General features: G+C 34.9%; 1 protein-coding gene across 4 annotated transcripts in view; it reads right to left on the reverse strand.

Moving 5' to 3' along the window:
- Positions 1-20,117, reverse strand: part of LOC5569470 (probable phosphorylase b kinase regulatory subunit alpha) — a 74,961-nt gene that overhangs the window by 20,556 nt on the left and 34,288 nt on the right. For all 4 annotated transcript variants that reach the window (XM_021838967.1, XM_021838965.1, XM_021838966.1 and 1 more), the window contains exons 6-9: positions 4,135-4,299; positions 3,901-4,068; positions 3,636-3,839; positions 3,400-3,573 (exon numbers count right to left, since the gene is read on the reverse strand). In XM_021838967.1, coding sequence (XP_021694659.1) covers positions 3,400-3,573; positions 3,636-3,839; positions 3,901-4,068; positions 4,135-4,299 — 711 coding nt within the window. The remainder of the gene's footprint in view (positions 1-3,399; positions 3,574-3,635; positions 3,840-3,900; positions 4,069-4,134; positions 4,300-20,117) is intronic.

Below are 20,117 nucleotides of genomic sequence, written 5' to 3' on the forward strand. Positions count from 1 at the left end.
TCAGTCTGGATATAGAACTAATCATAGCACGAAGACTGTCATTTTGAAAGTAGTAGATGATATTGGTTTGGTTGTTGATAAAGGTAACGCAACTGTTTTATTGTTGCTTGATTTTTCGAAAGCCTTCGATAGGATATCACATAGTATTTTATGCAAAAAACTGCAGATAAATTTTGGGTTTTCCAACCATTCTGTTTCACTGATTCAATCATATCTCCGAGGACGTGTTCAAACTGTTTTTTACAACGGCGAATATTCTGATTACCTACCCATATCTTCTGGGGTTCCACAAGGGTCAATATTAGGTCCAATTCTTTTTTCGCTTTATATAAATGACCTGCCAAATGTTGTTAAATATTGTAAAATTCAAATATTCGCAGATGATGTACAGTTGTATATTGAATGTGCTCATATAGATGTTGATAATATTGGCATTAAAATTAATGCTGATTTAAAAAATGTGTTTGATTGGGCAAGGAAAAATAATTTAACGCTGAATGTCAATAAAACTCACGCCATGTTCATTTCCAACAGGAATGACACAAATAAACCAACGATATTGATTAATAATAATGTAGTAAATTATGTTCAATCGGCAACCAGCTTAGGGTTTAAAATTCAATCCAATTTAGACTGGGACAGTTTTGTGTTACAACAATGTGGAAAAATCTATGGGAAACTTCGAACGTTACAACTATCAGCTTCACTACTGCCCGTAGCTACGAAACTTAAACTATTCAAAACTCTCGTTTTGCCTTATTTTATGAATTGTGATTTCTTATTAATGCAAATTTCGGCAGATACTTTAACCCGTTTGAGGGTTGCACTGAACGCATGTGTGAGGTATGTTTTCAAACTATCGCGTTTTTCTCATGTTTCGCACTTACAACATCTACTGTTAGGCTGTTATTTTGAAAATTTTTGTAAACTACGATGCTGCTAATTAGTGTTTAAGCTAACTAGCACAAAAAAGCCTGATTATTTATATGCCAAACTAAATAGTTTACGAAGCGCAATATCAAAACAATTTGCTATAGCAAGGCATTACACTGCCAAATACGGTAATAGCTTTTTCGTTAGAGGTGTTTCTATTTGGAATTCTTTACCAAACGATTGACCGCTAATAAATTCGGGGTCAGTTTTTAGAAAGAAATGTATAGAGCACTTTACTGCCCATAAAAGCATAACTGTCCCATATTGATTTTCGAACCAACGCCTTTTTTCATTGCAACATTCATGTTTTAATATACACTTCATTATGCACATGAAAATTTATACACTTTGTTTGAAAATGTTGTGGAACAATATGAAGTTGGAGCAGTCCCATATTGCAAAATAAAGGCATAACAGTCTCTATATGAACTTTGAACCCCAATAACAACTTCAAAACTGGAGTTATATTCAACTTTATATTTTTTACTGATCAATATTAGCAAAATGAATATTCTGTAGGGTTGAGCTAAATAAATATTGCATTCAAAAATTTACCAGAAAATTATAAACATTTGTATGAAAATGCAAACTTCAAACTTTGAGCGCTGTTTTCTCAATGCCTACTAATTCAATATGGGACAGTTATGACTTTATGGGCAGTTTAGGTAGTTGAAGATAAATTAAAGGCAAGTTAAAGTACAATGAAACACGAAATAGCGGCACTTCTTCTATAGAATTTACATTGTAACACTTGAAAAGACGGTTGTCTTAAGTTACTTATTGATAAATAAATGAATGATTGAATGAATGCAAAGTAGACTATGTACAGCTGATTACAGCTTTAACTAAATAGAAATTAATAAAAATATGAACAGAAAAAAAAAAACAAAATATACTGTTTTATTATCTTTTTTGGGGAATGTTGTTGAGGTTAAGCGAAAAACGAGGGAAACGAGAGCTCAGTAGAAATAATAAACACGTATGGACGCCAGTACGCTTTAGACAAGAATGAATTTGTTCACGTTCGGTTACTCTGCCGTGAATCGCAAGTCAGTCCCATCTGTAAAAAGTAGGCATTGAGAAAATGGGATGTGAAGTTTCCAAACTCGTTTTCCATACGAATATTCAAAAAATTCCAGAGGATTGGAACATGTTCAAATCTTAATGAAACTTTCACAATTTGCTTTTCACTCTAAGTCTAAGAAAAATATAAAGATTATCAAAACACGGTTAATTTTTGTGTTACACGGTGTGAAAATCTGTAGTGGGACTGATATGCGGTTACTTTTCATTATGGGACAATTTGACTTGCTGTTTTTTTCTACTTTTTCCGAACAAATCTTATTATCTCATTAAGGCAGCTGAAAGAGCATCGGAAGATATGTTGAAAACTGAACTGTAACTGTTCATGTAAATAGCAATGTTGCCAGATTGGCTTTTGTTCAGATGTTGCCAGTCGAAACGTTCGATTCAACAAATGTTACATTCTGGGGAACGAAATTTTGAGGAATGGTTTTCTGGGGAATGTTATAGAATTGTGGAATTGAAATGATTTCAAACCGGTTTTTCCGTTATTATGTTCCAAAAAAAAAATATTGATATTTTCAAAAGTCCTGCGAAAACTCATTTTTTTCTTGAATCCAAAAATTGGTACCCAGAAGAGGCTTTGAGAAAAAATGAGAAAAGATAGGGATGTTCAAAAATGAAAATTAGAAAAATCTAAATTCATAAATTTGCGTAGAAAAATAAATCATTGTCCAAAACGTGTTTAGATCGATTTTAGATCGACTGGGACAGAGCCTGCTCAGTGTTATTAGGAGCACTTCCACAGTTATTAACTGAGAGCTTTCTTTACCGAAAATCGCGAACTCCGCGAGAATCACAAAATGTTTGACTGTTGTATTAGCCCAGGATGTATGAGTTAAATAAAGGCCGATTCATCAACTGTAGCCCAATAAATGTGCACTGATAATGATAAGGACACATTCTACCAGCAGTTCAAATAAGAGTCTGACGCTCAAGTTAGGCAGGAAAAGAAATCGAGAAGACAAATAAAAAAATAAGTAACTACCGGCTGACAAATGAACTTATCTCGTTCGCGAAATAAGGAATCTGTAAGTGATTCGGAAGCAACCAATAAAAAACGAAAGTTAAACCGTACGGGAATTGCTCATTTACAAGTTGAAGGCATGTCTCACGACTGGTGTTCGTATTTAAAGCGCGATGAGTGTTTGGGCGCATGCTGATCCTTACGAATGTATGAATGGTTTGTTGGAGATTTATAGCATTCTATCGCAAAATCCAGTCTGTTTAGAAGAATAGTTCCTTCAGCAAAGTTGTTCTGCATATTAAGGACTTTTTAATATGTTTTTCAGCCTTTTCCTAACGATATCGCACCTCTCCCAACAAATCAGAACAGAAAAACCATATGAACACGTCGTCACCCTAAAATCCACCCATACTTACCGGTATTGAAATCCAATCCCTGGGTGTCGACCAGATGCTGCAGAATGTCACCCTGCTCTTCCAAGCTTTCCGTCTCCCGCAGCATCGCAATCAGCTCCTCAACTTCTGTGTTCTCGAAGTTCGTCTCCGTGGCCGGACGGTGTCTGGGCAGTGGCTGCAGCTGAATTTTAGGTGCTAGAAAGATTAAATGTCTTTGTAATGATTTCGATGGAATTACTAAACTTCGCGTAACTTACTGGCATTGGTTGCCGAAGTCTGGATGTGCAACTTGGTGGTATCGTCCATGGATACTCGCTGCTCGCTGAAGCGACCCAACTGGTTCGGGGAGGTATCCCGAGGTGGCTGCACCGTGCCCGACTGGTTCGGCTCGAGCCACTGCGGAGTGACCGAGTGGGACAAACGGCGCTCGGTTACGTTACCCTCCATGCCCAAGGTTTCCGCTGTTCGTGGAGAAAGATCGGTTTAGCAACCAGAGGAAGAATCTAAAGATGATATACTCACAATCCACATTGATTGAACGTGTCTTCTTGATGGCACCTTTGACGGACATTCGGCGACGTAGGTTCCTCGGTCGCAGTCCGGACGATCGGATTGAGGTAGTAGATGCCCGGTGACTGAACGATCGCAACAAGTGTTCGTCCAGATAAGCTTGAACGGCTGGATTGAGCTCTGAAAAATGAGAAATGGTGAGTCATCCTAGGGTTGTACAGCTGTCGATGTGTCCTGAACACTTACTGTCCGGATAGCCATCCTCCTGACTGCCCAAGAAGCTCAGATCGGTGATTGCCGACGTGTTGATGAAGTCCCCTAGATTGCCCAGAATTACGCGGGTACCGTTGATATACCCGGACTTCAGTTTCTTCATCGTCTGAACCATCGCCAGTGGAACTTTGTTGTTCTCTATATGGGCATTTCAGTTCGGTTAATAGCTTATAAAGCGATTGACAAAGATGATTTCAGGGATTATCAAAAAGGTTTATAAAACATGAAGCAACGAAAAGGTTACAAACAACAAAGTACTCAAAAGCCAACAGATAGGAATTAGTACGGATACGAATGGAAGTATCTAACTCTCTAAAACTACAAGGATGCTACTGTTGATTCATTAGAGTTTGCTAAGCTGGAAGCTACATGTTAACACACATTATATGTTTACCCAACAAATTTTGGTAAAAATTCCGTTATCAAATTAGAAATAAGCAAGTAATATGTTATGCAAATTTTAAACCGCCAATCATTAAAATATTCAATTAGAAACTCTACAATACTATAGTTTATATACTACCAGTGAAACCAGTAATTAGTGGCACACGCTCAAATAACTCTCAGTTATTACAGAACAACTCTTAAAACAAACCGATCTTCGTCGCATTTCATCGAAGGTAGTTTCGCTTCTGACGAATTCCACCACCCTCGCGTATTAGAACACACCTATAGGGACTGGTTCCTATTGCCGCGTAAAACGAAGAACGTAATAACAAACCCCCTGATTAAGCAGCAGTCACAAAAGTTTAACCATTCTTTTCCGGCAACACTGCAACATGGGGAGCAACAGTAGCGCTCCCTCTGATTGGATAAGCGAACAAACGGATGGCGAATCGCAGCCAGCAACCATGGGCGAACAAATTTGGTTTCAGCTGTGTCGTAATGTAGGTAGGTAGCAGTAATAGTAGGTAAGCCAATCAAACTTTAAATGAAACAATCAGAATTCGAAGAAAAAGAAAGTGTATCACTCCAATCAAGAAGGAAAGTTTTTTTGTAGGTTTATAAATGGATAAGCCTCTGGGTGAATTGGATGATTCATGTTGGCGAGATGAAGCTGAACAAGCACAGATATGCGACGACAATTTGAGTATCTTTAGTAAATATAGTTGCGTACATGAAAACGACACAGATGAGCGACTATGAACCAGGTGATGACTAATAATTGAAATAACAAACGTAAAAAAGTAATTATAACTAAATAGCTTTGCGATATGATTAAGATCAAAAAGGTAAGATTACACTGCGGAACACGATTTTGTCTCAAGCACCAAAATACAGGTTATTAGTTAATTAAGGGTTGCTGAATTCCTTGCCATTTACAGAAATACCATAGCACGTCTAGTTTTTGAGATATTGGCTGTTGAAAATGCTAAATTTGACTATTTCAGCCAACTTGCATGCAAGTTTTCCAGCTTGTATGGCAATTTATTGGCTTAGTTTGCCTCAGAACTCAAACATCAGGTGTAAAACAATACTTATCAACAAAGTTCATGAAACTGTCGATGCTCAAAGGTTATTATTTATTGGTTTAGAATAGTATTGTATTTTGCCATATAAGAGAAACGAAGAATTTCGTATGGAGACTGCAAGTATGTTGAAAAAATCGATTTAACCTCAATTCAATCGTGTAATTTCAATCAAATTTTATCTGAAATGGAAGTTATAGTCCTATTTTGCATGCTTAGTAGGTTAGATCACAATATTTTTTGATAAATCATTGTTTAAATTTTATGTAAACATCAATGAAACCAGTGTTTTATACAACTTTAGCGACCTGTAGCTAAAAATTGTGACGTGCTGGAACATTTCTGAGAACGGCATCAGATTCAGCAACCCCAAATCTACTAGAGACACATAATTTGATTTTTGAGACACGCAAAAATGTCATTTTTGTTACGCTGTGTTATTCAAAGGCATACGAACAATTCAACAAACAGCGGTTTGCCTTCTTGTTCTGAAACAAATTGCCTCGACTTTTAGTATCAGGAACATTGCGTTCCAAGACATCTTCTACTTTTTTGACATTACGTCCCTACAGAGACTGCTTCTTAAATTTTGGCACTGCCACAAACACTCACAGAAAGCGATGCCAATGTTTTTTGTAATCGTACATTGTTTGGCAGGTACGATGGTACCCTGATACTCAAACCAATTAGGGAAATTTCCATTACGAAAAGATTCTGGACCACTTAGAACACGAACATAGACACTTTCAGCATGGCTTTGCTTTTTACCGCAGGCGTTATCATAGGACTAAGATATTTCCTACGCACAGAAATACCTGGGTAGGATTGTCAAATAATTGTCCTACCTAATGATATTCGACTGGGTTTTTGCTTATAAAGAATTCGATTCTGGCTTGCAGTCTTATAAAGGGCTCACGAATTTATTTTCTTGGCTCCAACGTTTCGATCCCAATTTGGATCCCTGAAGAAGATCCAAATTGGGATCGAAACGTTGGAGCCAAGAAAATAAATTCGTGAGCCCTTTATAAGACTGCAAGCCAGAATCGAATTCTTTATAATTGTCCTACCCATGAGTCAACTAGCAGTGACATGATTCCTACAGACTTTCTACAACCAGATGTTCTTGGATAAATTTCCATGAGCAGTCACTGAAGAATGTCTTAACAAATTAATGGAATATGCATGAAGAACTATCAAGAGATTCTTAAAGAATCGTTGGAATAGTTCATGGATTAACCCAAGCCCAGTGGCATCGTGTACTGAGTATACGAATCATAAATAAAACTCGCTTATTATTGTGCTTTGCTTTGATATTGCGCAGTTCCCACCTTATTGGACCCCGCACTTCGGAAGTGCGGGCGGGTTCATAAGTGCGGAAACGTCAAACCCTCTGTTTTCGCCGTTGGCGGGCAAGAAAAAGCAGTGAATCGGTTTCGCGCCAACGAAAATTGTTTTCGTTTTAGCAAAAGCATGTGCTCTCAGCAGTGAAATATTGAAAGGAACTCCACGTTGATCCATTCACAAAAGAATATCCAGTTTGCGCCACTGTTATGAATTGCACGTCATATTCAGTTGACATCAGTTTCAGTTGCATTTTGCACTTATGATATAACACGACTTTTCCTGTGAAATTAGGTAAAAAGTGCAAAAACTTCTAAGTACATTTTCTTAATGTCTATTTGGCGTAGCTAGGATTTTTTTTCTGGAGGGGGCCTAGGGGGGGGGGGGGCTAGCTTATACTTGTTTATAAACGTTATGTCGGTCGCAATAATCACGATTTTAACTAATTTCGTAGTTCTAACAGATTTGTATTGATTTGAATTGTTTGTTATTTTGTATCATTTCGCGGCACATCAGTAATATTTGTAAATTTAAATTTACATTTACAGAATTTACAGAAATTTACAAATTCTTCCATTTTGTAGTTCAGTCAAGAATTGTCTTTTGTGATTCTTCCACGATTTTTTCAGGTATTCAACATGTGCTATGAAGAGATTCCCCTTAGAATTCGTACGGGAATTTATTTATGAACTATTTTCTTACTTTTCAGTGCTTTCTTCAAGTACCAGTTTCCACGTAGTTCGTCTTGGGATTTCAACAGAAAATCATTCGCAGACTTTCTGATCTTACATCAGAAAATTTCTCGAAGAATCTTATTTCTCTTCAAAAATCCCTTTAATAATTCCGCCATGGAATGCATTAGGAATTCTTTTAATCATTTTTGCTGGAAGGTCCTCTACGTACTTATAACATAATAATTCCAATTGTTAAATTAAAGTATCCTCCAGTTGTACATTAAAAATGTATTCAGGTTTTTCAGGAATTACCGAGGATTTCTTCAAAAACTAGTTAAAAAAAAACTAGGAGTCTCACCAAAAAAGTCTTCAAGATCACCAAACAAGGATTCTTCCACACATTCTTCAGAACAGTTTGTTTTTGAAGTTATTATTAAAGTTCATACACAGGATTGTTTGGAAAAAAATCATAGCAAAAAATATCCAGACTTCCCACAAAAAAATAAATTATTCTTCTAGATGTTCTTCATGATGCATGGAAGGTGTTCTTCATTGCATGGAATATGCAAAAAAATCATGAGCTGTTCACAAGAATTCAATTGGGAAAATGTTATTCATTATTTCTCAAAGAAGTTCTCCGCAGATCTATATGCATTTTTTACAGATAATTATTTTTTACATTTCTCTAAAATCATCCCCCATAGAAACTCTCACAAGATTTTTTTTTTTTCAAAAATGCCTAACTTAGAAATGTTTGAAAAATTCTAACCTTCTTCTAAAGTTCCTAGCGAATACGTTCAACTGGTCTTTCAAGAACTCTTCCACGAAAGCACTCTAAGATCTCCCGAGTAAGTTGTTCAGGGATTTCTTAGAGAATTATATATAAGATTCTCAAAAAAAAAAATACCAGTGATTCATCTAAGTATTTTACAGAGATTTTTTTTTCTTTAAACCGCACCGACGAAATTTTCAAAAGAAAATCCACCAAAAATACCCAAAACAAATTTTTGAAGGAATTTTTCATCAGATTTACTAAGATTTTGCAATTCACTCCTCAAAAACAATTTTTTTTCGATTGATAATCTTAGGATTATTTCATAAATAAAATTTGAAAATTTATCCGCTTTCCATTTTTTGGTTCAGAAACTACTCCATGAATATCTCAATATTGATTGATTCATAAATTCCTCTATGAATCATTCCATATCAGATTTCTAGAGAAACACATACAAAAGAGGTTTGAAAGAACTTTTTTGGTATTTTTTAAATAATTGCAGCTTAAGGTGACACGGGAGACCGTGTTATTTTCCCTATCTTTCGTCTCACTCTAACAATTATCATCAAAACTTTGAGGAAGCAAATCTCGAGTTTTAGTGAACCGATGAAGCTGAAAATGTATCGGGTTGGGCACTACATATATAGAAATCATAGTGATACATTTTCGCATCGATATATGGAGTGGTTCTTGGGATTTGCTTCTTGAAATGGATAGGGTGATTATGATGACGTCCCGTGCGGCCTTAAATATAATTCGGAAAACATACTAAATTCCTGTCGTCAAATTCATAGTTTGTCTATTGTAACAGAAAATAATCGGTATTAAAACGGATGGAAGTTCTATTGAATGTAGTTGTAACTAAAATCTTAGATAATATTCTGTATGAACTTCGAAGTTTCGTGCTACTACATGTTTAGCATGTGTTGTAGAAAGAACAGTGTTTGGATTTCGTTCAGAATAAGCCAATCGAACCATATTCGGAGAGTGTTTCAGTTCGCGAACCATAGCAGTTCGTGGCACATCGCATTCGGAGAGCCCTATGAATGTAAACATTCACTCTCTCGTTTGGTACGTGGCACGAGAGCGTTCGAGAGCAGCAACTCTCACAGACTGCAACAGTATCGAGTCGTTCGGGTAATTTATGTTTGGCATAAAATTGGTAAATACTTTCATATTTATTGATAACGCAGCCTTTAACAACCTAATTATAATCTATTGACTCATTGAACATTTCTTTGGTTGCAAAAATAGCACAGAAAATTCGCCTCTGTTTCTTGATCAGAATGAGAGTGGGTCAGCGAATGTTACAAGTTGTTATAATTTGACACACAGTGATCGGCGCCAAACAGTGAGTGGTGTGTGTCTCTCTTGTTTATGTTCATGGCTCGTCATCTTCCACGAACGGTAAATGTCATGGGTGTTGCATGAATGTAGGCGAATAAATGGGATGAAATTATGGCTCGTGTGTCAATGATCGTTAAATTTTGCAAAGCCTGAGAAAGAACCATTTTTTTTCCTATCTTTAGAAATTTCAAACAATTTTTTTGAAGGTTTTATTATAGATTGTTTTGTAGTACAGTAGAAGTATAACGCGGAAATATTACCGGTTTTTTTAAAGAAGATGACCGAAGATGTATTGCGCATTACGTTGAAAATTTGATTACAAATTTCTTCTGACGACTCGATGGCTAGAGACATTCCAAAAACAAATGTCTTTCCAATCCATGAATAAACCGTCAATTTGTGATGTATTTTGGAAAAATTTCTTAAGGACTTTTGTTGAACTTCACGGAAGAATTTGTCATAAAATGTTTGAGAAAAATATTTAAATATATTCACATAAGAATTTCTAAAAGAGCCTTCAGTGAAATATGTCAGTATTAGATTTGACATAATAAATGATTTTTTATAGGAATGTCGAGGGAAAACTGAATGTTTGAAAGATTAAGTAGCATTTTACAGACATAGAAGGAGTGGATATTCAACAAGAGGAATTCGCTTTGGAAGTTTGAACAAGTCCCACAATATTATTTGACTAATTTCCATGAGATTTGCATGAACCATCCTTCAATATTCCTTGTGGAATTTGATTATATTGAAATTCTATAAAGAATATCGAAAAGTTATTTGAGAAATTTTGCTACATATATGTTGGAAGTTAATCAAATAACTTATGAAATAAGTTTTCAGGGAAAAAAAACGTTTAGGCAATAAATTTATCCATGCTAAAATACTTGAAACATTGAATCAAAATCAAAGAGAGAATTTGTTGCTGAAATAAAACACTATGGTCGATTTTGTTGCAATTTTTTAACCATTCATCTGAAGAAAACTTGCCCATGCCAAAATTCCTTGAAAGGTAAACCTTATTTTTAGACATAAATTCCAGCTATGTATTTCCTGAGAAATTCCTTTATTAAGTTTGTGGATTTCTTTAGTGAATTCTCATAAGGAAAATCATCACCACCGGACACCTCGAGCAGGGTATCCTCAAAACACATGAGAAATCAGAATGCAGTGAATATGCTGCTTTATGCTGAAGCAGCATTATTTGGATTATTCGGAAAAAAGGCCAATTTTGGGCAACGGAGATTGCGCTTATCGCATATAACAAGAAACTAGATCTAACAGTAATCAATCGATCGACAGCCGGACGGTTAAGCATTCGGTTGTCGCGCGATTCACCTAAGTCATAACAGCCACGCTAATGCTGTGTAAGACAGGCGAGGTTTTCTCACTATAGTTGTACAACATAAAATAACGTAACTTCTTAAGCGATTTTTTGTTAATAATAACAGTAATCATGTAGATTTTGATTCTTGGTTAATAGTTTTTTTATTTTTATTTTTATTGTCATCAAAAATTCTGGGGAGGGGCCTGGATGATTATGGAGGGGGCCAGGCCCCCCTGGCTCCCCCTGTTCCTACGCCAATACATATGCGAACTTGCGAAACTTCCTCGGGAATCTTTATTCCAGAATTCTAAAAATATCACGGGCTGTTAAGTTTCGCAGTTTGTTCTAGTGTATGTCAAATCTGTGTAAGTGAGCTGGTCTGAAAAATGATATAATTTTTGATCAAATAGTAAATCTTTAATGAATTTGATCGAACCAATGATCCTGAAGGATTACAGCCTTGTGTTAATGATCGGAATGAAAATAGTCTCTTTCAATTTGCTGTCTAAGATTCCATAAATTTGAAAAAATTCTGGATTTTCTTAGATATGAAAATTTTACCAACGTTTGTCCTATCCATGGTTTGAATGTGTGCATCTGATGGAAAATTTTTGAAGTTTGTTAGCTACGTTGCTAAGTCAGAGAGAACAATATGTAGGTGTGCCCATGGTTCTATCTAACATCTAATCCTTTCTTTTATAATATCTTATAAGCAAAAATGTACGACACACGTACAATCGTGCAAAACTTCAGAACTGATCAACCGAATTGAGAGCAATTTTTTGGCTCACTTGGCGAGTGAGTCTGCTTTCTTAATATCAGGAATCGAGCAATATGAAGGGTCCCAATCCCAAGCCAAGGTGATAGTATATAATTGATTCGATAGAGCACTTAATGGAGGTCGTATAAAAGTTAGAACATACGGGGAATAGATTCATCAGATCTTCCGGGTGAGCTCCACAACATATTCCCGCGAGTTTAAGTTTGAACTGTGAAGGTGGTTCGTTAATGGTACTTCAGATACAGATATCGAAGAATATCGGAAAACTTTCCTTTCATAGAAATAATGCTCAAATATCGAAAGTTTACACTTCCTAAAGAAGCCATCTAACTCAATTTTCTTCAAAGAGAATTCGGTACCCCGTTTAAAGCTGACATTGTATCGCAACCTCTACAGTTCTTATCCACTGCAGGATGTGTGATGTACCTGGTCCCCAACACTTCTGCTCATCACACAACCTCCGAGCCGCACATCTGCCACCGACATTTTTCCGTCCTCTAAACTCCTTCTGGTACCGATCTACTTTAGCCGTCGAACACTTCCTTACTTCGGACCCTTCTTGGCGCCTCCAGTTTCTCCAGTTCTTTCCAGCTCGTCTCCGATCAATCAGTACCCGTATTTCGCCAGTCTCCACATTCAGCTTCGTCCCGTTTGGGCTCTACCTCCTCAACGAGATTCTGCTCGTGGTCCCTCGTCGCCTAATTTTCTATCCAGGTATTCCTGGGCCCATAACGTTCCAACCTCAGATTACTGATCGATATCGCTATCATGTGAGCGCCTCTCTTTTATTCAATGTTTAGGTATATATGTCTACAATATATTTCGCTCATAGCGCTATCTCTACAATTCTCATCCACAGACATCTCCACTGCTTCATCACATAGGTAACACGATGTACCTGCTCTCCGACATGTTAAACCAGTGATTCCCCGGGGGGGGGGGGGGGGCGAAAATTTGTAAATCTGAATTTGGGGGGCGAAAAAGCTAGAAAAGCTTTCCCCAATGGATCAATAAAAAAAGAACATTTGTTTATCATAATTGGTAATAGAAATGGACGAAGAATACGACCAAAACTTTAGAATTTTAATTCTTTCTGGAGAAAATTGTTGTTTTAAATTTGTCCAATGACCGATTCTAAATAGAAACTTAATTGAAGAATATGTCTACTCTGAGACATCTGAAGAATTTCGATACTTCCGTTTATTTAAAACCAATTTATTTATCTTTATGAGTACGTAGGTTCCTCTGAACGTGCTCGTTTTTAATTTATGATAACCACAACTTGAGAATTATTAAAATAAATGGTTTGTGTTATGGATTCCGTCCACTCGTAAGGATCTGAATGATTCTATGATTAGATTATATTGAAAGTATTTTAGAATAATGAGACATGTGAAAACTTAAGGTATTTTTTTTAATTTATATAAATATCGAAAAAAAAGTTCCATGCCTTTTTTATAGGGAAAGATTATAATAAGGCTGCAAATTAATTTATTGGTGGCATCCACTTTTTCATGGATTTGTTTAACGGCACTCATTTTGATATCTTGGTTACACGCATTTTAATCAATATTTATAGTACAATTAATTTTAAAAACAAATTCATGAGCATTTGACAGACAGAAATCAAGTTCTAATGATAAAACCACTGAATGTCAAAGGCATAATAACAAACCTGAAGATATGACTTAGGGACGTCGAATTACAAGCATAAGATCTGATGAAAACTGAGTTGTATAGAATTCAAGAAAAAAACCCTTCTTAATGTTGTATTGCAGTGATTTCCATATTTCTTTTTCAAAATTGAATGATTTTTTTATATTAATTTGGCATTGGACCATTTTTAGAATAGTCATATTTCCGAAATAACATAAATTACCCAAAATTTTTAAAACTTTCAACAGTTTTAGAAACAGAAAAATAAATCAAAATTTATCAAAAAATAAAGAACCATAAAAAACTGATCAGTTGATCATTTTCATAAATTTTGGTTATCTAAATTCATAGGAATATCTCGGTTAGATTTGTTGATACCAGAAATCGATGCATGTAACAGTTGCATGTAATTTTTATCGATATACGAGTCGTGGACATTTTTTGGCATATATGAATGCTTCAAAATCACAAATAATTGGCAATTTTATCACAATTAAAATGCAATACCTTTTTAATTTGATTAATTTTCTGTACGTAATGTTCGAATCAGGGGGCGATTCCAAAAAAATATTGGTCTCAAGGGGGCGAAATTCTAAAAAGTTTGGGAAACACTGTGTTAAACTTTTCTATGATCGGTGGGCCTTCCTTAGCCGAGTGGTTAGAGCCCGCGGCTACAAAGCAAAGCTATGCTGAAGGTGTCTGGGTTCGATTCCTGGTCGGTTGGTAATGGAAATTGTGTCGCCTTACCTGGGCATAGTGTATTATCTAGGATTTTGGTACCGGGAGTACCGGTACTACCGACAATTCTTAAGTACCGACATACCGGCACTGGAAAACGTTGAGTACCGGTATTTTCGGTACCGTAATCCGGGGGCAAATTGATCACTATTTCACAACTTTTTGTCATGTTATCCCTTAGAATTCAAATATTTTAAAAATTATTTCGGTAAAATCAGTACTTCATTGATCTCTATCAGTTTATGTAATCGATTTTTTATGAAACAAAATTTAACATTTTATACAATTAGTTTATATATGAAAATTTGAAAATGACATATTGGGGTGAAATTGATCACTATATAATACAGCATATTTTAGAATGTAAAATTTCCCTATCTTCTAAACTTGGATCTCCTGAATCTGAAAATGATGTCAAAATTCTTACAACTCGTGTTTATGAGCAAAAAACTATTCTTTCTATGCTGTACGATTTCAAAAATGAATTCAACAGTTCACACACAAGCTTACATAACATTTTTAACTCTCAAAGTTTGCATGCAGGCTTAGTACCGTTTTGACTCATATTCCGAACACTTAACCCTCTAATACCCAACCCCGCCTTTAGACGGGGTACACTTTGCAAATTTGTGTATTTTTTTGTAGCTCGAAAATAAAAATGATTTTATTTTTGGCCTAAACCTTGGCTCATAACACACATTTAGGGAAGTTTTTTATGACTTTTGAAACTTTTTTGTATTTTTGAAAAATGTTTGAAAAATTGTATTCTTGTATAACCTACAAATGCCTGGGGTTAATTTAACGTGTAGTATAAAAAATCGTATCTCTAATATTTTTCTACAATCAACCTATCACAGAAGAAGAGCCTGATGGTTTTGAAATAATTTCAAATCTGTTTTTACGTTAGTTACACGGAAAATAAAACATGCTTCGAAAAAAAAAATAAAAAAATAATATTTTCAAGAGTACCGTAAAAATGTGATTTTTTATTATTGTCAAAAATCAGTACTCAGGAGAGGCTTCAAGAAAAAATAAAAAAGAATAGGGATGTTCAAAAATAAAAATTAAAAAAAAAACAAAAACCAAAATTCATAGATTTGCGAATAACGTGTCCCAAAACGTGTTTAGAACGATTTTAGATAACGAAAAATGATATTTAGATAGAAAATCAAAATTTGGGTATTAGACGGTTAAGGCCAACAGTGACTTCAAATGCATCTGATTGGTATAAATGGGCAGATATTTGTGTAAATTTTAATTTCCTCGCAAGGCCCAACTGTTAGCTGTTGGGTGCACCGATAATAATGTTGATTTAACAAGTTTTAGTATTGTTTTTACGTTAAAGTATGGAACAACATTTTGATTCAAATGTCGAACACTGTGTTCATTCTGTCTCATATTCCGAACACCTTGATTCAAATTCCGAACAGCACGAATAAATCGTATTAAAATGAATAATTTCGCAAATAAATTTACTTGAGCTTGTTCTTCTGGTCTGAAACTAGAGAATCATCACTACTCCTGCGGTATAAATTATATTGGAGACGTTAAAATTGAATTGCAAATGACTGCCATTTCCTTGTTATTTGGTGACATATTTCAGCGAAACATTTCAATCAAATCGCCATTTAAAAACCGAGTGTTCGGAATATGAGTCTGTTCGGAATTTGAGACAAAACGGTACCAGCGGATGTTCAGTACCGACATTTGCAACAGTATTGCTAACATTTTAAAAAAACTGAAATATTTCTATGCAAAACTGACCTTGATAAAAATGAAATAGTTTAAAACAATCATTAGACATCTATAAACTAGAAAACATGGAATGTCTGTGATGCCAACGAAGTATTAGGCATCCTTGCAAGGAAATGCTATTTGGTACCGACTTGATCAAATACACCCGAGTGATCAATTTGCCCCCATATTACGGTACTGATGTAAAATATAATAATTCTAGAGGAATTCGCGATTAGGGCCTATCTGACAAATCAATAACAATGAGAAAATAATCAATGAAATTTTCATGTGCAATTTTAAATCCCAATTGGAGAAAATATACTCAATCTTTAACCTTTTCACATTAAAACATATTTCATAAGCCAAGTTTTAAAATCCTCATCAATACCACACACATCTCCTACAATTCCCCTAGCTATTTCGTACTCAAAAAATCTTTAAAGGTTTCGCCTGAAACGTACTCGAGAATGCCAGTATCGCCCAATGTTATGAGCCTGTAATCGATATTATTTTCAGTGTCGCCTATTACATTTGCGCCGTGTTTACATTCTGGTTTCAATTAAGCCCGCCATGTACGCCTTGTTTATTTTTTGTTTGCAGTGTCGCCGTTTACACTCGCCGTGTTTTGATTTCGATTTCAGATGCGCCCATCACTTTGATAAACAAAAACACAGGCGTAACCAATAAAGTGTGTGGTTTGGCATGAGGTGAAGTTTCGTCTTCTACAAATTTGCGTTTTTTGAATAGTTAAATTATCGATAGGGGAAAAGTTCAAGTGCAGTGAATAGACAATCGAGCTACAATTTCAACGCTATATTTTCTTAAATTGTGTACATTTTGTCAGTTTCGCCTGATTCGCGAATCTTTCTAGAATTATTTGGTTCAATAAATTCCTTTGAAATGAATGTTACGTAAGTTTGGTTAAGTTCGTAAATGGCGAATTTCGCTGGTCAACCAAGGAACGTATTACATAATGGCTTATTCTAATTATCATCTTTTTATCACGAAGTATGGTTTATCTCCATACATTTTTTTTTTCTTTATTAGTATCATTCTAAACATTACATTCATTTCTTATATCTAGGTGTTCTGTGTTATTTGACAACACTACACTGAAACAAGCGTTGCAGTAATGAGAACCATGGAAGTGTTTTTAAATTTACTATTCCAACCACGATTGAGGGATCATGAACGCTTTTTATTTGCGTTTTGTTCCCTCTCAATCCAACCGCGTCGATAGCCGAGCGGCTAGTGTTCGCGCTTGACAATCGCCAGATCCTCGGTTCGATTCTGGTCTGCTGTAAGTTTTTAACCATGATATAGTAATTTTTACTATACAAATGGTGCCATGGTAAAATTGAATGCACAAAATATTCTAAATAAATGCGAATTTAGTCTGCACAAATCAAGTGGCGTTGTGTATTTAATTTAACCCTCTGATATAGTATTTTCAACCGCAACGCTGTTCTCAGTGTATCATCCTCATTTGGTAAAACAAATTTAAGATTTAATTAACATTTTGTTAACAACATATTACCCAAGTAACACAACATGTCTCATATAAATCACAATGACTTCAATATGACTAATGAGAATGTTCTGTTTCATAGCGAAAAAACTGGAATTCATACTTATATATGACTGGAAAAGCGCAGAAGGTGGAGCTTGTGCAACATATTTTTGTTGTCAACATTATGTATCATATGGGTTTAGGTAAACATAATTATGTATTATACTCTGTCCAAAAAAACATTAACGCAACAAAATAACTGAGAACATTTGGTAGTGGAAATGCATTGGATGGTCGACAATGAAAAATGTAAAAGTGCAAACATTGACAAGCCTTCATTTTTGATTGCATAACTGTTATTGATTGATAACTGTTATTTAACACTAAATTAATATGCGAATCAAAAATTATGGTGAAATATGCACTTTTGCTTCGAAAAAATCAATTCGCCCTTATAAATCGTTCAATATACATTTTTCGACATCAAGCCAAGTAATTATTTCCAAAAAAGAATCATCACATTTTGCAAATTAGTTCATTATTTTGTTTTCTAGTAATACACTGAACTTTTACTGAACTAGTATTACTTTTTTCAAAGCTTCAGAACAAAAATCTCATCGTTATGGTAAATATTCAAAATTAAATTCAAAAATTAAAGATGGTCCCCTTAGACACACTGCATGACGAATGTTTTGGGAAAAGACAAAAATTTCATTGCCAATCATTCGCCATTGTTTCATTCAAGGCAGTGAAAAGTTTTCAGGGACAACTAGTGTGATCATAAATTTACAGTGTGATATAAGTTTGATAAATCACTTGTCTATGACAACATGAATTGAAGTTGTAGCAAGGAAGTTGCTTCTCAAATCTCACGAACCGTTGTTGATTTGTACCCGAAATAAAATAGTCTAATCAGGTTATTACCAAAAACTATTTCGGCAAACTTTATGTTACAATTTTGTTGACGGAAAACTCCTATACCAAATGACTATGAAGTGTTTTCTAAGTATTTATATTTTTTCCTACAATTTTTCACAAAAACACGTAAGCCCTGCATGAACACAACTGTAAGCGAGTAAGGTAATTCTATTGAACCTTTTTCGTACTAAACAGTGGCAAACAACCACCACACTCTATTCATTCATATAAATTGATAAATCGGTATTTAGAGCATACCTTATAAATAATAATTTACTCAAAACATTTGCTTTAAAGTATTCAGTGAACACCATATGGCGAATTTCTTAGCTGGCAGTGTATTATCCACGCTATCAAAGGTATTAAATGTCACTTTTGTTGCATTTATTTTATAGACAACTAGAAAAACTTATATTTGACTGAAAATAAACATAATTTGTTTATTCAGAACATGTTTGAAAAGAGTATATATTATGACATACATGTAACATGAATATGACATATTGAGACTGTTTATTTGTCGTACATGTCTAAAGCAACCGAAATAAGACATATAACATTTTGATAAACATAAGAAGACAAATATAAAACATAATATGGTTGAAACATAGTAAACGTAATAAGAACATTTTCAGCAAAACGGTAGATTTGTATTGCAAAACAAATTATATGCCTTAGTAGAACATCTCCATTCAAGTTCAATATTGAAAGGTTCAACAAAACAAAATAGCGACTTACGTGAGACATGACATGTTTCAAAAACTTTCTAGCAATCATTGTAGGACAAACTGTGTATTTTTAAATTTGGATTTATGTTTTCGGTGTTACTTGGGTACATTTCATTTGCCGTAGCAGTTCAGTTTTTTTTACAGGTGAGTTGATTTCACCTGCTTATAAGAGAAAAAAAAACGTTTTTAATATACTTAACCTAACTTAACCTAAACATATAACGCATTAATCGTGGCAATAGAAGATTGTAACGATTTTTGCCTGAAATTATTAATGATTGTATTTGACATTTGTTCCAATGTTTCAACATTGGATATTCTATGTAACTCATTGGTACTATACCAGGGAGGAAGCCTCAGAATCATTTTCAAAATTTTATTTTGAATTCTCTGCAGAGCTTTCTTCCTGGTATTACAACAGCTAGTCCATATTGGTACAGCATACAACATGGCTGGCCTGAAAATTTGTTTGAATATCAACAGCTTGTTCTTAAGACAAAGTTTTGATTTTCTATTAATAAGGGGATAGAGACATTTTACATATTTATTACATTTGGCTTGAATGCCCTCAATGTGATTTTTGAAAGTTAAATTCTTATCTAGCATGAGCCCTAGATACTTAACTTCATCTGACCAATTTATTGGAACCCCTCTCATCGTGACAACATGTCTACTTGAAGGTTTCAAATAAAGAGCTTTTGGTTCATGTGGGAATATTATTAGTTGAGTTTTGGAAGCATTAGGAGAAATCTTCCATTTTTACAAGTATGAAGAAAAAATATCCAAACTTTTTTGCAATCGACTACAGATGACACGCAGGCTTCGTCCTTTTGCGGAGAGGCCTGTGTCATCCGCAAACAAAGATTTTTGACATCCCTGAGGTAGCTCAGGTAAGTCAGAAGTGAAAATATTGTATAATATTGGTCCCAAAATGCTGCCTTGAGGAACACCA

Source organism: Aedes aegypti, chromosome 1, assembly GCF_002204515.2.
Source record: "Aedes aegypti strain LVP_AGWG chromosome 1, AaegL5.0 Primary Assembly, whole genome shotgun sequence".
Classification (NCBI taxonomy): domain Eukaryota; kingdom Metazoa; phylum Arthropoda; class Insecta; order Diptera; family Culicidae; genus Aedes; species Aedes aegypti.